This window comes from Schistocerca piceifrons, chromosome 9, assembly GCF_021461385.2.
Source record: "Schistocerca piceifrons isolate TAMUIC-IGC-003096 chromosome 9, iqSchPice1.1, whole genome shotgun sequence".
NCBI lineage: Eukaryota > Metazoa > Arthropoda > Insecta > Orthoptera > Acrididae > Schistocerca > Schistocerca piceifrons.
Window position 1 is genome coordinate 28,137,184 of NC_060146.1, and position 17,980 is coordinate 28,155,163.

The 17,980-nt window shown below is 37.5% G+C and overlaps 1 protein-coding gene across 1 annotated transcript in view; it reads left to right on the top strand.

The window, feature by feature from the left end:
- LOC124717213 (zinc finger protein 135-like) overlaps positions 1-17,980 on the top strand; it is a 182,080-nt gene that overhangs the window by 50,760 nt on the left and 113,340 nt on the right. The window contains exon 4 of the mRNA XM_047244000.1: positions 5,130-5,231. Within this exon, the coding sequence (XP_047099956.1) occupies positions 5,130-5,231 (102 nt within the window). The remainder of the gene's footprint in view (positions 1-5,129; positions 5,232-17,980) is intronic.

Consider the following 17,980-nt stretch of genomic DNA (forward strand, 5'->3'; position numbering starts at 1 on the left):
TAAAATGTAGCTTATTATGCAAGTCTTCGTCAGAAATAAAACATTTACAATTAAAAAGCACTATGTGCAAAAGACCATGTTCGTATGTGTAGTGCTCACAGATGACTAATTCTCTTGGTTCATCAATGAATAGAACATGTCAAACTGACATAAATAGATAAGCAGTTGTACATATTACGGTATGTTGTGTTTTTTAAAACTCAACAATCATCTGTGAACAGTACATACACAGACGTGGCCACAAGGTGCTTTTTGACTGTAAATTTATGACAAGCCTTTGCATAATGCACTACATTTTATCCACTAATATGACAACTTAGGCTGAGGTTACAGCTCCCAATGCAACATTTTGTAACAAAAAATTAATAAGTATTTATATGAAAGTTTTTTACCAAGTAAAACCGATTGCGCCTTCTCATGTGTTAACATGAGAAGTTTCAATAATAGGAGTGCAATAATGGCAAATGCAGTGGTTCCAGCTTGCTACCTTATACCATGACGGAATCTTCCTCGTAGACTGTGCACATTCTATTTGTCTAGACTTCATTCCATTACAGTTGTGCCTGTGCTGAAATCTTGAATCTTCAAGCAAATTCAAATTGCTATAGACGAATACATGTTATGACTTCCTTTAAGAACAGTTATATTGTGTGTCCAGATACTATTACTTAATGTAGAGAAACATTGCATGTACAGTTAGTTTGAGTTCTTATATTTGAATCTATACATTCGATTCTGACATACATTAAGAAGCAGATGAACTGATAGTTTTTGTTGTGTCTTCTGTTCACTGTGACATCAGCAGCATTGTTACGGGTGCTTAATATTTGATGGTGCACCTCGTTACTTCGAGCCAGGAAGCTGAATCGTGGAACAAATACAAAGCCCCCCAAGTACTGTCCCTCCTGAAAATGCACCAAAAGCCGCCCTATCTTTAAGGCTCATGGCATTCATGTGTATCATGTTAAATGAAAAAAATAGTAATAATGGTAATAATCATAATAAAAGCTCAAAAGAGTTTTCTGTTCTCAACTGCAGCCATTATTCATCATCTAGACAGACATGGGGTTACACATGCTCTACTGGTGTGATGTGTTACACCACAATGAGTGCATCCAGTTCTTTATTGAAAGTGTGGCTCATGTAATATACTAATAAAAAACTAAGGTAGTTACATTTCAAGATACAAAAATAGTTCTTAAGATATTTGTATTGAAATGTATGAGAAATCTTCTGCTGAAAATGGAGGACAGTTAGCTCGATTCAAGTATTTGAACTTCCTGCATTTCCTGCACCGGGAAAAGTCAAAATCTTCCTGCGAAATGGAGGAACACCTCCATTTCTCTAAAATATGCTCCATGACCAGCAATGACTTTGGCTGTAAGAGACCTTCTGAAATAGCAGAAAAAAGAAATGTTCTCACTGTTTTTTTTTTAGTGTGCTTCCTCATAGTTAAATACTATATTGCCATCCAGTGCTGCACATTTAAAGCTAAACAATCAGTGCCGTGTGTCTACCCTGTAATGCTATTATACGTTGTCTCTGACAGATGTAACATGGTGCAGATGTTATGTTTAGTGCGAACATGCCACCATTTTCCATGATGTATATTACATTACGGTCCTTGTGAATCAGTGTTGAACCAGCTCTAGGTGTTAATTTTTCATGCATTACAACAGGAACAGCGCCTGCTCGACTGCCTGTAATTTATTTATTTACATTTTCTTTGTGTGAAGCCATCAAAATGATAGCACTATTCTCTTTTCCCTTAAAAATCTGCAGAGCAGTAAGCTTTATTGAGCTGTTTAGCTCATGCATACACTGCCTGAGCCTAATCAGCAGCAGCAGCTGCTGCTTTATTCATCCTTAGATGTCTTTTTACAAGGCTATAGGACATGTCAAAGTATTTACAAGTTTAGATCAATTGAAAATAAGCTAATTCACGCACACATATATTTACAAAATTCTAGTTAGAGGCAATCATTAGATTTACTCCCGGTATACAGTACTTTTCTTACAAATAACTTATTAAATAATCTAATGCCACACTGTTCCCTCATATCTCACTATCAGATGATAGTGCACAGATTGTTTCATAACACTTCACTCCCCCCCCCCCCCGCCCCCCCCCCCAACACACACACACACACACACACACACACACACACACACACACACACACAATGGTCTCTGGGCCATTTTCTGTACCGCAGCTTCCCATTTGCTGTTAGTATTATGCTATGCATAGCTTGGGGGTGAGTATTTCTAGAAAGAAAGAAGGAAAAAAACATAAATTGAAGGTGTTATGTGGAATGTTGGATGTTCTATAATCATTATTATTGTTATTATTATTTATTTGCAGAACATTCTTCATCAAACCCCTACTCTGTTTTAGTTAAGTAATCCTTCAATGTATAAAATGTATTGCATAACAGGTACTTTTTAGCTGCCTTTTTAAATAAGTGTATTTTGGCAATTTCTTTAATCTCTTTTGGTAATTTATTGTACAGTTTTATTCCTTGGTAGAAAATGCTGTTTTGAGTTTTGTGTTTATTTTCTTCTTGGTAAATGTAAGTTGAGTCTCTCTCTTGTTGCATGGTCACGGACAGAGTTGTTTGTGCAGTGATTAGCAATGTTATTTTTTATGTGTACAACTGACTGGTAAATGTATTCACATGGAGCAGTTAAAATCCCCAGTTTTCTGAACACATCTTTACAATGAACTCGACTAGTATTTTTGGTTATTATTCTTATGGCTCTTTTCTGGAGTTTGAAAACTGTGTTCATATTTTGTGCATTTGTTCCCCAAAAAAGAATTCCATAGCTAAGAATTGAGTGTACATATGAATAATATGTGACTAAAAGACACTGCATGTTACACACAGATGATAGGTTTTTAAGTGCATAACATGTGATGACACTCTGTTTGCAAGTACCTTTGTGTGTTCACACCACTTCAACTGAGAATCAATATTCATTCCTAGAAATTTTGCATTTGTTACACAATCCATAGAGGTGCCATCTACATTTAATGTAACATTGTCATTTTTCCTCTTCAAACTGAAATTCATGGCATTAGTTTTCTTTATGCTCAATGTCACTTTATTACTTATCGACCAATCATAAACATCCTTGAGAGTTTCATTTGCTTTCTCGGCAAGGGGTTCTCGTGTTTGCTCAGTGACTATAATATTGCTGTCATCAGTGAAGAGAATTTTTTCAGCAAGAGTAACACTACTGGGAAAGTCATTGATGTATATCAGGAACAGTATTGGTCGTAATGTGCTACTTTGCGAACCCCTATATTAATGTATTTTGATTCTGATAAGTGTTTTACTAAATGTTTAGATCTATTTGAAGTATGTGTTATCTCTACTCTTTGTACCCTATCTAATAGGTATGATCGAAACCAGTCATTAGCTACCTCTCTTATTCATAATGCCCTTAATTTGTTTAATAGAATCTTGTGGTCAACTGTATCAGACGCCTTAGAAAGATCCAAAAATATGCCTGTGACACACTCATCTTTATCAAGAGCATCAAGTACAACTTTTGTGAATTCTACTATGGCTGACTCTGTATTTTTGCCACTTCGGAAACCAAACTGTGACTCGCTTAAAAGATTGTATTTATTCAGGTAATTCATTAATCTGTCTTTCATAATTGCTTATATTATTTTTGAGGATTCTGACTGCAGAGAAATGGGCCAGTAATTTTCTGTGTCTTCTGCATTACCTTTCTTAAGCAAAGGTACATGCATGTTTTAGCTGCTCTGTCCCTGATGTGAAGGATTCATTTATTATATTTGTTAAGGAGCCTTGTATAATCCCTATGCATTATTTCAGTTACTTTGTCTAAGACTACTGACTTTTTATTTTTTAGTTTTTGATCACTTTTGTTGACTTCATTCTCTGTGGTTGGAAGTAACCTCATTGTATTTAGTGCAACATTATTTACAGATGTTATATGTGTTTTGGGGAATTTTTGCTGTTATTGTGCATAATTTATTACCTTATCCCCCTCCCTTAGCAGTATGTTATTCTGCATTTGTTTGCCTCTCCTGTTTTCTTTTTTATAACATCTCAGATGGTTTTGCTTTTATTCTCTGCATTATAAATTATTTTGTCATTAAATTACTTTTTTGCAGCAATCAGCACCTTCCTATAGATCTTTTTGTATCTATGATCGAAATTTAAGAATTCTGGATCATTGTGAACCTTTTTCATGAAACTGAGGTATTTAAGTGTTTGGGAGGACTTCTTAATACCTGCTGTTATCCATCTGTTTTTGTGAGTCGTTGATACAGACGTGCATACTTTTGGAAATGCCTTTTCAAAGTTCAATTTAAACAATGTGGAGAATTTAGAGAATTTCATACTCACATTGGTTTCCTTATGTATTTCATCCCAGCTTTGTTTTTCTAGCTCTTTCGAAATATCTTTTATTTAGATTTCTGATAGATGTCGTTTGTATACTTATAGTGTAAGGAATGATTCAGTGCCTGATTTTACTGTTGTTATTTGACAAAGAATAGAAGTCATTCTATTTGTCTTCAGATCTCTTCATCTGATATGCAAAGTCCCATTTCAACTATGCTATTGTGTATTGAAAAGCTAATGTTTGGCATTTTTGGAGATCATTTCTGCAGAATTTTTGACAATTTTGGCAGAGCTGAATTCATTGGGTACTTAAGAGCATTACTGTGGAACACATTACTCATCATTTCAATTTGTACTTCTATCGTGCGATGTTCATGAACACATTTTATAACTGCTATGTGTTTACTTACATAAACTGCCACACCACCACCTTTATTTTGTTGCTTAAAGTAAATGTTTGCTAGTAAGTAGCCTCCTAATCTATATTAGTTCACTAGGTTCAGTTACAGTTGTTTTCTTCTATGAATATTTACAACAAGTAGATTTTGTTTTTGAGATATTATACATTTTAGTGCAATCCCTGTAAAGATGGTATTCCTTCTTGTTGGTTTATCACTCTGCCTGAGTCGCATTTATTTAAGTTATTGTTAGATATATGGAAATCAAAGGAAATGGGCTGTTGTGATTTTGCTCAACAGTTTGTCATACCCTATCTCTTGCCTTATAGCACATTTTTTTCAACTGTTTCAGATATGTCCACCTTCAGCAGACTTTGCTGTGTCTGGCACATTCAACATTGAGAAAATGGAGGGCGAGGAAGACGAGAAAGCAGTGAGCGAAGATGTTGGGCAGGTGGGTCACATTCCATTGTAACACAGTGACTCATTAGTTGATACACACGAATGTGCATTTGCGTGAGGCCCATATGAAATAACTCCAAATAATTAATATTCCATACATACCATTGCAGATTCTGGGCCGATTCTGAATGACTAACTTGCTTGTAAACTTAATGTCATGTTACATAATTTGTTTTGAGGTTCCCTAAACTTTAAATGCAGATTAAGGACAGATGTAGGCCAAAATGCATTCTTGTACTTAAACATATTTATCTCCAAAAATACTACAGCTAAAATAGTAAAACTTGAGACAATTATATAGAACATAATGCTTGATATTCTGTGCAGTTTTTGTTTGAAAATGTGCATTGACGTACATTTTATAAGCATTTGAATTTTTAATTACCGTTGTTTTTATTATGTACCTTCTCTCGTAAACCAGTCAGGCAATGAAACTAGAATTTCACAATAATCATCTTGGGGTTGAAGCTCTTTTTTTCCGTGTTTGCTTTAACAATATGTATGTTTTTGGATAGGGTCCGCCTTTAGCAAAACACAATTTTGTTTTTTAACCCAAACATCTTTCACTGGAGTTGCAGCATCTTCAGTGGGCTTCTATTTTTTATCTTTTTACCACATCAGAAAAACCCACTGAAGATGCTGCAACTGCAGTGAAACATGTTTGGGTTAAAAAACAAAATTATGTTTTGCTAACTGCGGACCCTATCCAAAAACATACATTTGGAATTTCGCAGTTTACATCTGCATAAGAGGTTCATAAAATGTGTGGAACAGTTTTTTGTTTAAGGTCATAGTTGGTATGAAATTAATTTTTCAGTTTTGTGTTACCCAGGACCGCTCTATTTTTCTCAAATTTTAAAGGAGAACTTTTCTCAGAGAAAAGATAGCGGAAAAGTGCCGCACAGGATTATTCAGTTAGGCCTAGTAATTCTTTAGAACCATGCCAACTTCCAGGATGTTAGCTTTTATAATTCCTGAGAAAAGGTGCATTGTAGCTCAAAAAAGTCAGTTTATGGCATTTTGCATTTAAAACTTTTATTGCAATTTTTGACAGTATTGCAGTTTTTGACAATATTGCTATACCTCTACTGAGTAATGCTGCCCATATCTATATTCTTTATTTTCTTCTTTATCTTTCTGGAGTAACCTCTTCCCCTGCCTCCTTTGCCTAGCCAAGTTTTGCATTATTTCTTTTGCTGCCTGGGCTTTCTCCAGTCGCACTTCGTCGATGCTTCTGAATATCTTCAGTGTGAATGCACGTGGGTGGAAGCCTATTCTCTGCAGGCATTTAATTCTACCTACATTTCCACTATTGAACACTAGACAGAAATCTCATGCAGCTATCTTCACAACAATTGAGGACACAAATATTGTTTTTGGACAATGCATCCGTATACAGTGATTGTAGCTCATTTGTATTCTGTGTTTTCCCATCTACACATTTTTTCAGCAGTTCAGGATTGTCTAGGTACCTGAAAGTTTGTTTTATAACATCTAAAATAACAAGTGGAAAATTATGTTTGTGGCTGTATGGCTTTCCACTGGCTTCCACTTGAAGATATTTGCACCATGATATGTCACAAAAGGGAATGTTAAGGATTGTCATCTGTGGAAAGTTTGTGAAAGAATATTGCCCACATGGCTTGCTGCATTGTTTTCACACTGTGTAAGTTATCCCTGATAGCTTTTCCATAGTATATTTGTAAAGTGTGAATTTCCTGCTCTGTCACTCTCAACATCTCCAAGTGGCTTTTCATCTTCTAAAAGCCACATTGTAAACAAAGCAAGGACAATCTTTCTCATAGCCTTCTTGTCTCATCTGCTGTTCATTTTGATTGTGTGAACAAAAAATTAATGCACAAAAAATCTCTAGTGTAAAGAAGGTGTGGATCACAGCATAGTAAGAGGGGGCATGGCAGATGCAGACACCCAAACATAGTTTTTTAAAACATATTTTGTCCCAGAATTTGATTATGAAACTTTGCCACATTATTTTTAAGGAATAAATTCAATAAATTACCCAATTAAAAAAAATTCAAATTGTTACACAGTTTTGCCCCACATCTGCCCTCCCCATATAAAAATTAAAATGGAAAGAAGACTAAAATAGACAAATTTGTGACCTACCGACAAACTGCATACTGTTATTGAATTTCATATGTGATCTTTTGAGATGATTTAATTGTTTGCTCAAGATATTGCAACAGTTAATTGTTGTTGACAATTCAAGTTTCTCCTTTCTGATTCCTCGAGGACCTGCAGTGGTACTGTTTTTCAGTGCTCGGAGGCAAGGACGGATGTGAAATCTCTGTGGACAGAAGATGTCTATTTTTCAAGTTGCAGTCGATAGTCTTCGGCCACTGCTTCTCTGAGCTGTCGGTACTGGGCATATTTTGTGAGGTCAACAGCTCATTGTAGAGTGGACACTGTGAGGATGTAACACACCAGAACACAGCCGCCCCAGTCTCACTTTTCCCAGCTTCTCTTGGGTCCAACAGTTGCAGCTAGACAACTACAATGAAAACACACTCTGATCTTTGAAGTTGCCACCTTTAGTCTGAATACAGTTTTGCTGTTCATTACCTGGGGCAGAAGATACTAGTAATGTCACTTTGTACAGGTATCACCATTTTCACTCGGTGTGCAAGACTAGGTCGGTTGTTGCCGAGTCGTAATACGTTCAGCCGCGTGGGAAGAAGTTGCTATAACCACCTCCATCTGTCACCTCGATGGTTATCTCGTGGACTCGCCCCTTTTCTAGCATTTTAGCATACCCACGTGCTTTCAGCTATCTCCAGCCCATTAGTAATGCAGGTGGTGGTTAGGATACTTTTATAGTTTCATGCATTTATCCTTTCTTCTTCGGTTAATATCTCTGTCTCCCTCACATTTAAATAGTATTCATATGTGAGTGGGGGATGCTCTCAGCTCTCTTTTTGTTAATACTGATAGAAACAGGGTGACCCAAAATCTGTTAACATTTGAAAATGCAGTAACCTGTGGAATAACGTAGGTATAGAGATGAAACTTGACACACGTGCCTGAAATGACATGGGGTATTATTGAAATCAAAAACAGAGTGCAAAAACTGTCCAACAGATGGTATGTGACAACAAGAAGTCAGTGATGCTGTGTGAGAATCGTGTATAAAATGAGTTGTAGTTAAAGAGGGAGTCAGATATGCCAGCAGTCGCAGTGAGTTGACTTCACCAGAAAAGCCATTGTCAGTGAAAAACCTGCTGCAGTAGCTTTGTAATTGTAATAAGAATGTTATTTGAATGGGCAAAGTTCCTGTTACAAGCATTGCTGCAAATAAAATGATCACGAAGTTTGAAGCAACAGTCTGTTCACGTGATCAGTCCCGTAGTGGGTGACAATACACGAGTGCTGCTCCTGCTCAGACAGTTCAGGAAGAACTGGAGACTGTAGCAGGTTCATCTCTGTGTAGTGAGGTCACACTGGAATTCCATTCACTGCTATTTGAAGGGTATTAAGGCTTGCCTTCCAGTGCTATCCCTACAAACTGTGAACTGTTAGCCATCGATTTTGTGAGAGCATTTGGGGTAGGTGACGATCAGTTGTCTAATGTGTTGCCGACCGACAGAGCCAATTTCACAGTCTGTGTGTCTGTCAGTGTCCACATCCGTAGAATTTGAGAAACTGCTGTGGAAGTCCATTGTGTGGTGAGAAAGTCACAGTATGGTGTGGATTTACCACATCAGTTGTAATCTGACCCTTTGAGGAAATGGTGGGTGCCCTTTTTCAAACAGTCAGTAGGACGGGTACGAGGCCGATAAACACTCAGGTGGAAGATAAAACTTTTCTGCGGGACGCGCTTGTGAAAGATCTCTTTGTGGACATGGATTGACGAGGATCGTGCCCTGAACAGCCACTTCCGTCACACTTGTCCTCCCAGGTCCTCAGACCTCACTCTTTTTGATTATCTGTTGTGGAGTTACCGGAAGTAGCTAATCTGCTGCAGTTGTCTGACCTCATTAGGGATGCTAAAAGACAAACTCTGACAACAGTACCTCACCTTACTTACTGATATGTTGTACAGTGCTGTTCACAGTGTTATCTCCTGGCTACAGGCATTGTTAATGAATGACAGCTGATATATTAAGCATTTGTTAAAAGGAGCATGTTCTTTGCTAGAAATCAGTTGTTATGCTAATTATTGCTTTTGTTTTATATGAAGCACCATCTGTTAGTCATTTTGTGCACTTTGTGTGGTTTCAGTAAATTCCCACGTCATTTTGAGCACGTATGTCAATTTTTACTTCTCGATCTACATTATTTTGTGAAGTCCTTTCTTCAGTCTCGTAAGTAAGAATTACCTCCTGCAAGTAGGGACGAAGCCATTTGCTATCCACGGTGGAGTCTGCGTAAGATATCGAGCAAGTCCCTTCCCGCTTATAAATCTCCTTTCCGAAAGGTAGTGACAGTCACTGCGTCCTAAGAATTACGGTGCGAGATATTCACGACCTGTCTCCTGACGAGTGGACACGGCTGGGACGTCCACCCCGTGGACTGTCCGTCACTGGTGTGTTGCAGACATCTGTGTAAAGTAGAGGAAGATCGAGCTTTTTATCGAGTAGCTGGCTGTAGAATGTTACATTCATCTTCCGGCAAAAGTAGCTCAGTGGGAAATGACTTTGAGTAGCAAGGAGATGCACCAACCAGTGATGTATACTCCTTCTGTAGGTGTACATAGGGAATGCAAAAAGAAGTGTCCCATGTTCTTACTTAGTATTCAAGGCCATTACTTTATAATATGTATATTAGCTACCTTTCATAAGTATTATCACTAGATGCCAAATTTATTTTGTTTACTGATAATAAAAACTTTGCAGTAAATAGTAATTCGAATATACTGTTGGAAAGATTGGTTAATGTAATTGTCATGGGCATGCCAGTAGAATCTAACACTACTGGTTCTAAACCAGTTCTTTGTCACCAAACTTTGAAAAGACACACAATACTTAGTTCAGAACTTGAAAGAGATTTCTACATAGTAAATGCCTGAAACTGATAACGAGCAGATAGAAGAGATTGACAGTGTTACATTTGTGGGGTTACACGTTGATAATAAATTCAGTTGATAAAATCATACCACCTAACTGCTGAAAAGTCTGTGGCTGCTATCTCGCTGATACAAAAACAAAAGAAAAACAAAAAAAATCTAGTATTGCTTCACTTAACTTTCGTGCCATAATGCCACACGGGATCATTTTTTGGGGGTAACTCATCAAGTGAAACTGAAGTTTTGCAAGTCCAAAAGTGTGCAATACAAATTATTTGTGTTGTAAATTCAAGAACATCATGCAGAGGCATGTTTGAGCAACTGGGGTTACTAGCTGTGGCTTCCCAATATATTTATTGCTTAGTTAAATTTGTGATGAATGATATATATCTTCCAAATGAACAGTTCATTTCAGGGAATGAATACTATAAATAATAAAATTGATGTCCATTATTCAGCCATCTCTTTGTATTCGATCGATGAATTTCTGAGTAGAACTGCTTGATCAGTTCGCTTCTTTTCTGATTTTTCCCTTTCCCACAGTATGTGATTTAGTTTCACACATTCATGTGCTACAGATGCAGTTTCTCAGAAATTTCTTTCTCAAATTAAGGCCAATGTTTGATAATGGTAGATTTTTTGTGGCCAGGAACACCCTCTTCACTTGCGCCAGTCTGCTTTTTATGTCCTCCTTACTTTGTTCAGGATGTGATTTTTGCTTCCAAGGTAGCAGAAGTGCTTTACTTCATTTGTTTAATGGTCACTAATTTTAATGTGAAGTTTGTTGCTAATGTCATTTATGCTACTTGTCGTTATTGCTGTCTTTCTTCATTTTGTTCTCAGTCCATAGTGTTTGCTTATGAGGCTGTTGGTTCCGCTCAGTAGGTCCTGCAGTTCTTCCTAACTTCAGCCAAGGTTAGCAATGTCATCAACGAATCGTACTTCTTCTTCACGGATGGATCACTTAGGACCACGCGTAATCAACATTTGTTGGCCTTCCTTTTCGCCCAGTATTCCTTCATAAACAACGAATGGGCTAGCTTTCGTTGCGTAGACCATGTATGTCAGTTAGTTTTTCTCTCTTCTTCCTCAAAACCCCGTGTGTTTGTGATTTTTCTGATTTCATTACTATCATGTAGATTTGGAGACCCTAATTCTCTCAGGTCTTTTTCCGTCTGTTTGTACCAGTTCGGTCTTGTAGTTTTGTTCTTTAAAAATGTATGGATTTTGTGCATTAACCTGTTTGAGTCCATTCTTTCTAAGTGCCCCATGAATTGGATTCTTCTCATGCGCATTGTGTCTGTTATTTTGGAGATATTTTTATATATATCTGCATTGGGTTTTGGATAATGTACCCCATCTTTAGTTCTTGGTCCTAGGATTTTCCTCATTATCTTACGTTCTTTCACTTCTAATTCCTCTTTTAGTGTTCCGTGTTGAAGGTTTAGTGTCTCAGATGCATAGAGAGCTTCGGGTCTAATTACTGTTGTGTAGTGTCATATTTTGCAGTTCCACGAGAGACTCTTTTTGTTGTAAATGTTTTTTGTTAACTGAAACGCCGTCTCCATTTACTGGACTCTTGATCTGACAGATTTCTTTTCATTACAATTTTCTGCAATCCATTCACCTAAATATTTAAATTCTTTTACTCGAGAGATGTAGTTATTACCAATTTTGAGATCAGAAGGTGCATCTTTGACATCAGTCATAAATTTTTTTTCAAATGAAATTTGTAATCCTATTTTAGCTGCCTGTTCTTGTAATAATTCTAGCTGTTTCTGTGCATCAGTAATGTCTTGTGCGATCAGTGCCATGTCATCAGCAAATGCTAAACAGTGTAATTCTATGCCCTTATGTCTTGGTCCCAGTCTGTGTGCTGGTGCACCTGTTTTTTTTTCCATTCTCTAACAACTTTTTCAAGAGCACAATTGAAGAGCACTGGGGACAGTACATCCCCTTGTTGTACTCCTGTGTCTATTTCAAATTCTGTGCTCAATTCTCCCATAAATTTTACTTTGGATTTGGTCTCCGTGAGTGTTTCTTTTATGATGTTTGTTGTTTTCTGATCTAGTCCAAATTCTGCTAATACTTCAAAAAGGGATTCTCGGTCTATACTGTCATATGCTTTTTTAAAGTCAACAAACGTGATGACATAACTTTTGTTTGAAGTACTATGTAAATATTTCATTGAGTCTTTCAAGTTAAGGATTTGTTCTACGCAAGATCGACCTTTTCTGAACCCACCTTGGTATTCGCCTAGTTTTGAATCCAGCTGATGTTCTGTACGGTTTAGTAGGGCTTTAGACAGAATTTTGTATGTTATTGACAATAAAGAGATTCCACGATAGTTGTTGGGGTCTGTTTTACTTCCTTTTTTGTACAGAGGATGTATGATTACAATCTTCCAATCTGTGGGGATTTTTTCAGTTTTCCAGATTTCATGTATAATTTCTTTGAGTTTTGCAATAAGATTTTCTCCTGCATTTTTCCATAATTCTGCGATGATTTGGTCTTCTCCTGATGCTTTGTTATTTTTCAGTGACTGAATTATCTCTTTAATCTCTTGTAAACTTGGTGGCTTTGAGTCTGGGTTTCGTTGTGTACGATGGAACTCAAATTTTTCTGCAGGCTTTTCACAATTCAGTAATTTAGAAAAGTATTTTGCAAGAATTTCACAGTTTTCGGTGTTGGTATGAGCAATTTCCCCATGGTCATTTTTGAACTGGAGTGATGGAGGAGTGTACTTTGTTAATTTTTGTTTGAATACTCTGTAGAAATTTTGGAAATTGTTTTTCTTGAAATCATTTTCTATGTCTTGCAATTTTTTGTCTTCGTGTTGTTTACGGACTGTTCGTATTGCTTTTGTGACTGTTTTCTTGGTATCTTTGAGATCTTCCGGGGTCTTTTGATTTTTGTTGCACAACCAATTTTGCCACGCCTGTTGTCTGAGATTTATCAGTTGGTCACACTCATCTGTCCACCATGGGTGTTTACGTGTTCTTGTTTGCGGTGCTACAGTTTCAGCTGCATTTAAAAGTCCTGCTTGCAGTTGTTGCCAATTTTGTGGTTTTAAATTTTGCGTTTCTTTTGTAAATTGTTCATTGCCATTTATCTTTTGTACATCATATTTACGGTGTGGAGATTTCTTAGTGAATTTTCTTTTTTCTGGAATGACATCTAGGGAGAATTTTGTTGGGTAATGGTCGGAATCTAGGTCTAGTCCATTAAGGACTTTAAGTTTCATGATTTCTACTGTATTTACGCGGGAGATCATTACATGATCCAACTGATATTCACCTAGTAATGGATTAGGTGAGATCCAAGTTTTCGTTTTCGAGGTTCTTTCCTTGAAAAATGTTGATTTGAAAAATAGGTCATGGTTTTTGCAGATTTCAATGAGTCGCATGCCATTCCGGTTGGTCTGTGTATGCCCTGACCATTTACCTACCCAATATCGATATTTCTTTTCTTTACCGATTTGTGCATTGAAATCGCCCATAAGGATTTTGACATGGTTATTGGGATTTTTTGGAGAATATTATCTAATTGGTTCCAGAATTCTTCTACTTCTTCTATTTTGTTTTTGTTAGTGATGTTAGTTGGTGCATGTCCGTTGATTAGGGTGTATATCTTATTAGCTGATTTTATTGTCATCGTGGAGAGCCGACCCGAGTAAGATTTGAAAGTTGCGACTGAATCAAGTATTGATGTATCTACTATAAATCCAGTTCCAAATTGTGGACAATTTGCCATGGCTCGTTTTCCAGGTTTTCCTTTGTATATCCTGTATCCTTCCGAATCAAAAGGATTTTCATCTGTATATCGTGACTCCTGAAATGCAATAATTTTGATTTTACGTTCTCTGGATTTGTCCAGGATGTTTTTTAGTTTTCCCATTTTTAAGAGAGACTTTACATTAAATGTCATTAGCCAAATTCTAGATTTTGGTTTGATTTTGTGATTACGGGGTTTTGAGGTACTCCGATTTACCTCCATGCACACTTCTGTGGTCTCCCCAGAATCCGAATAGACCACTTGCGGTTTTTAAACTGTGGGATTTGACCCACAGGGGTAATTTGTCTTTGAAGGTGCTGTATCCATGTTGATTTAATTGGACTGGGTTTGTCACTGAAATTGAGATTTCAGTCTGGCTAAGCTCAGAGTTCCACTTCTGAGTTTTATAGATCAGCCGCCACTAACATGTGGAACAGACGCTGTAGGGTTACCGCCACTAACCTGTGGAACCGTTGTGCCCTTTGTCCAAATAACCTTGGACGATAGCTTTTATAGTATCCCAAAAAGCAAGGTTGCCTCTTCCGCCAGTTCTGCCGTACCGATGATCTTCATCTCTGCCTTCACTGCCTTTGAGGCCTCCACCGTGTCCCTGGCAAGGGGCCCTCACGAGGTACTGTCACCCGGGCCAGGTGAACCCAGGTTTTTTTATGAGGTGTTACTCCTCCCCCTCCTCCTTTTTCAACCGGGCTTGGGACCGGCTATGGCGGAGCTCGAATCGTACTATTAGTATCCTTTCACCGTTTATTATAATATCTTTTCTGAGCCTATCCTTTATTTCTGCCATTGCTCGTTTGATGTGTAGGTTGAACAGTATGGCTGAATGACTGCCTCCCTATCTTACACTCCTTACATTCTTTTTAATCCAAGATCTTTTTTGGTTCTTCCATTCTTAAGGTTCTCTCTTGGTTGTGTGCATGCTACATACAGGGTGATTATAATTAAAGTTAAACTTTGAAACCACTGTACAAGTAACACCACTGGTCAGAATGGTGTCAGATTGCAACGGAGTATTATCGGAGAAGGGGGAAATGTTTGGCAGAAGAAAAATAAATAGTTAAAAAATGTAGAAATAGATGAAACGGTAAGCATCATAATTTAATAGTGGTGGACTACAAACGACAAATGAATCGTACCACAAAGCCTATGGTATACGTTTGATGTTGAACCAACTGTACTACTCAGTCTGCATGGGTGTACAGGTGTGATACTGTTAGCTGCGTAACCCTATCCACCACGGTAAGGTCATATCATGTCAGATGGGAAAAATCGGTTTCTAATTATCCTGAGACCAAAAACTGCATAAAAGGCATCAATCACATTGGTTTTTAATTGTCCTGAGGCCAAAAACCGTATAAAAAGCATCAATCAAAATCAAATCGGATTATTAATTTCCATGTGACTGGTGCAAAACATGTTCAATATGCAACAAGTTGAAACCAAGAAACAGCGTGTTCCACAACTGATCAAAGTATTTACAGGGTCATGTTCAGAATGTGCTGCACAATGTGTGCCTTCAATACAGCTAAGTTTGCAATTGGAACAGTGAACACAACGTCTTTCAGATAGCCCCACAGCCAGAAGCCACACACATTAAGATCAGTTGATTGGGATGGCCAGGCTGTTGGGAAATGGCATCTGATAATTCTAGCATTTCAGAAATGGTGTTTCAACAGCTGCTTAACTGAATTTGCAATGTGTGGTGGTGCATAAAAATGATCCCATCCACACTGTTGGAGAGCTCAAATGACGTTGTTGGGCAAAAGACACTCGTAGCGCTTACCAGTGACAGTACAGATAATGGAACCAGAATCACCTGTCTCTTCGAAAAAATATGGCTCTATGATAAATGATGCCATAAACGCGCACCACATAGTGACCTTTTCAGGATGGTTGATTTGTGTGTGGATTTCACATTGCCCATATTCGACAGTTCCGTGTATTGACATATCCTGTCAGATGGAAGTGGGCTTCATCTGTCCACAGAATCTTCCATGGTCAATCATTGTCCACTTCCATTCGAGCAAGAAATTGCAAAGCAAAAGTCTCTCTTGCTGGCAGGTCAACAGGAAACAACTTGTGCACATGGATAATTTTGAATGTGTAGCAAGAAGGATGTTTCGTAGGATTTTTGCGTACCTTGCTCTCGGATATGGCCAATGTTCGAGCAGTTCTCCATGCACTACACATTTGCACACCACCACTCGTCACCTCCTGCATTGCTGTGGCCACTACTTTCACTTATGATGAATCAATTCATTTCCTCCCTCTACCATGTTGCACACCAAAAGTACCCATCTTTTCAAATTTCCAAATCGTTTTCTCCAGACCCAAGGCAGTCATCAGACCAACGCTTTTATTTTCAAACCCTTCAGCGTCCAGAAATTCTGCAGAGCAACATGTGCACAGTCATCATTCTTGTAATACAGCTTTACAAGCAGAGCACGATCCAGCATTGAGAGACAGTCATGGCAAACATCGCAGATGCGAAAGGAGGAAAAGCCATGTTATCTGGCGTGTTTATACCAACTTCAGTGGGTCGTGTGTATGACAGGTGTTTTCATTTATGTATTCTGACACATACAGTGCCATCTGTTGATCAATTTTAACACTATTTTTTTTTCTTCTGCCATACATTTTGCCCCTTCTCCAATAATATTCCATTTCAATTTGACATCATTCGACCAGTGGTGTTATTTCTACAGCATTTTGAAAGTCTAACTTTAATTATAATCCCTGTGTACTACTAGTGTTGATCAACTCTTTTAAAAGAAAATAAGGGAGATATTTATATTCTTGACAAAAAATAAAGGAGGTGAAGAGCATGGTGAAATTTCACCAAAAATCAAAGCAATATTTGTAAAAGATAACTGTTTAATTACACATTGCTAATACTTACACATATCTTGCAACAAGGAAAATTCGTGGCAACTTGCATTTCAGATTTTATTAGGTTTGTACTACTTCTGTTCCTTACATCTGCCCATTTATTATTCATAAGAAAAATACTCTTCGTGTGAGCATTACTTCCTGGTATATTCATAACATAACCTACCAGCTTACCTAAATTTTCAAAATTCACCACTGGACTCGCATTCAGGAGAACAACGGTTCAATTCCGCGTCTGGCCATCCTGATTTAGGTTTTCTGTGATTTCACTAAATCGCTCCAGGTAAATGCCAGGATGGTTCCTTTGAAAGGGCACGGCCGACGTCCTTCCCCATCCTTCCCTAATCCGATGAGACCGATGACCTCGCTGTCTGGTCTCCTTCCCAAAACAACCCAACCCAACCCTCAAAATTCACGTTACTTGATTTCAAAGTTGTTCAAACTTTTATGTATTTTTTGCTAACACTTCTCTCTAAATGGACAGCACATTTAATTGCATCATTAGAACTACAGAATTCTTCATATAATTCATTTTCATTTACACAACTGAGCTTGACACATTCCACAACTTCATGGTGCCATTGAATGTTAATTCCCTTTGTAGACATGGTGGGATTATACACTTTAAACTATCATCAAATTTGTTAACTTAGTAGGAATATAAAGAACATAGAATTCAGTGAACCTGTTCGCACTAGTAGATTTCAAATTTGAATCAAGAACAGTAGCTAACAACTTATGAGTACCACTGCCAGAAAATGTATCTTCCTTTCTCTGTCTAACTTTACTAATTAGTAACTGTACAGCTCCTTGAGATTCCATAATGCTAAGATCAGAAATCTCCAAATACTTTGCGTTTTGATTGAAAACATTTCCAAAGTTCACAAAGAAAGCAATAAAAGCCTGAACTTCTGTATTTTCATTGCAAAAATACTTTTTCAAAACTTTAGGACAGTCTATGATTTTAAAAAAGCTTTTTATAGGCTGCAACAATGTAGGAAAAAGATTGATTGCTACTTACTGTAAAGAAGACGTGT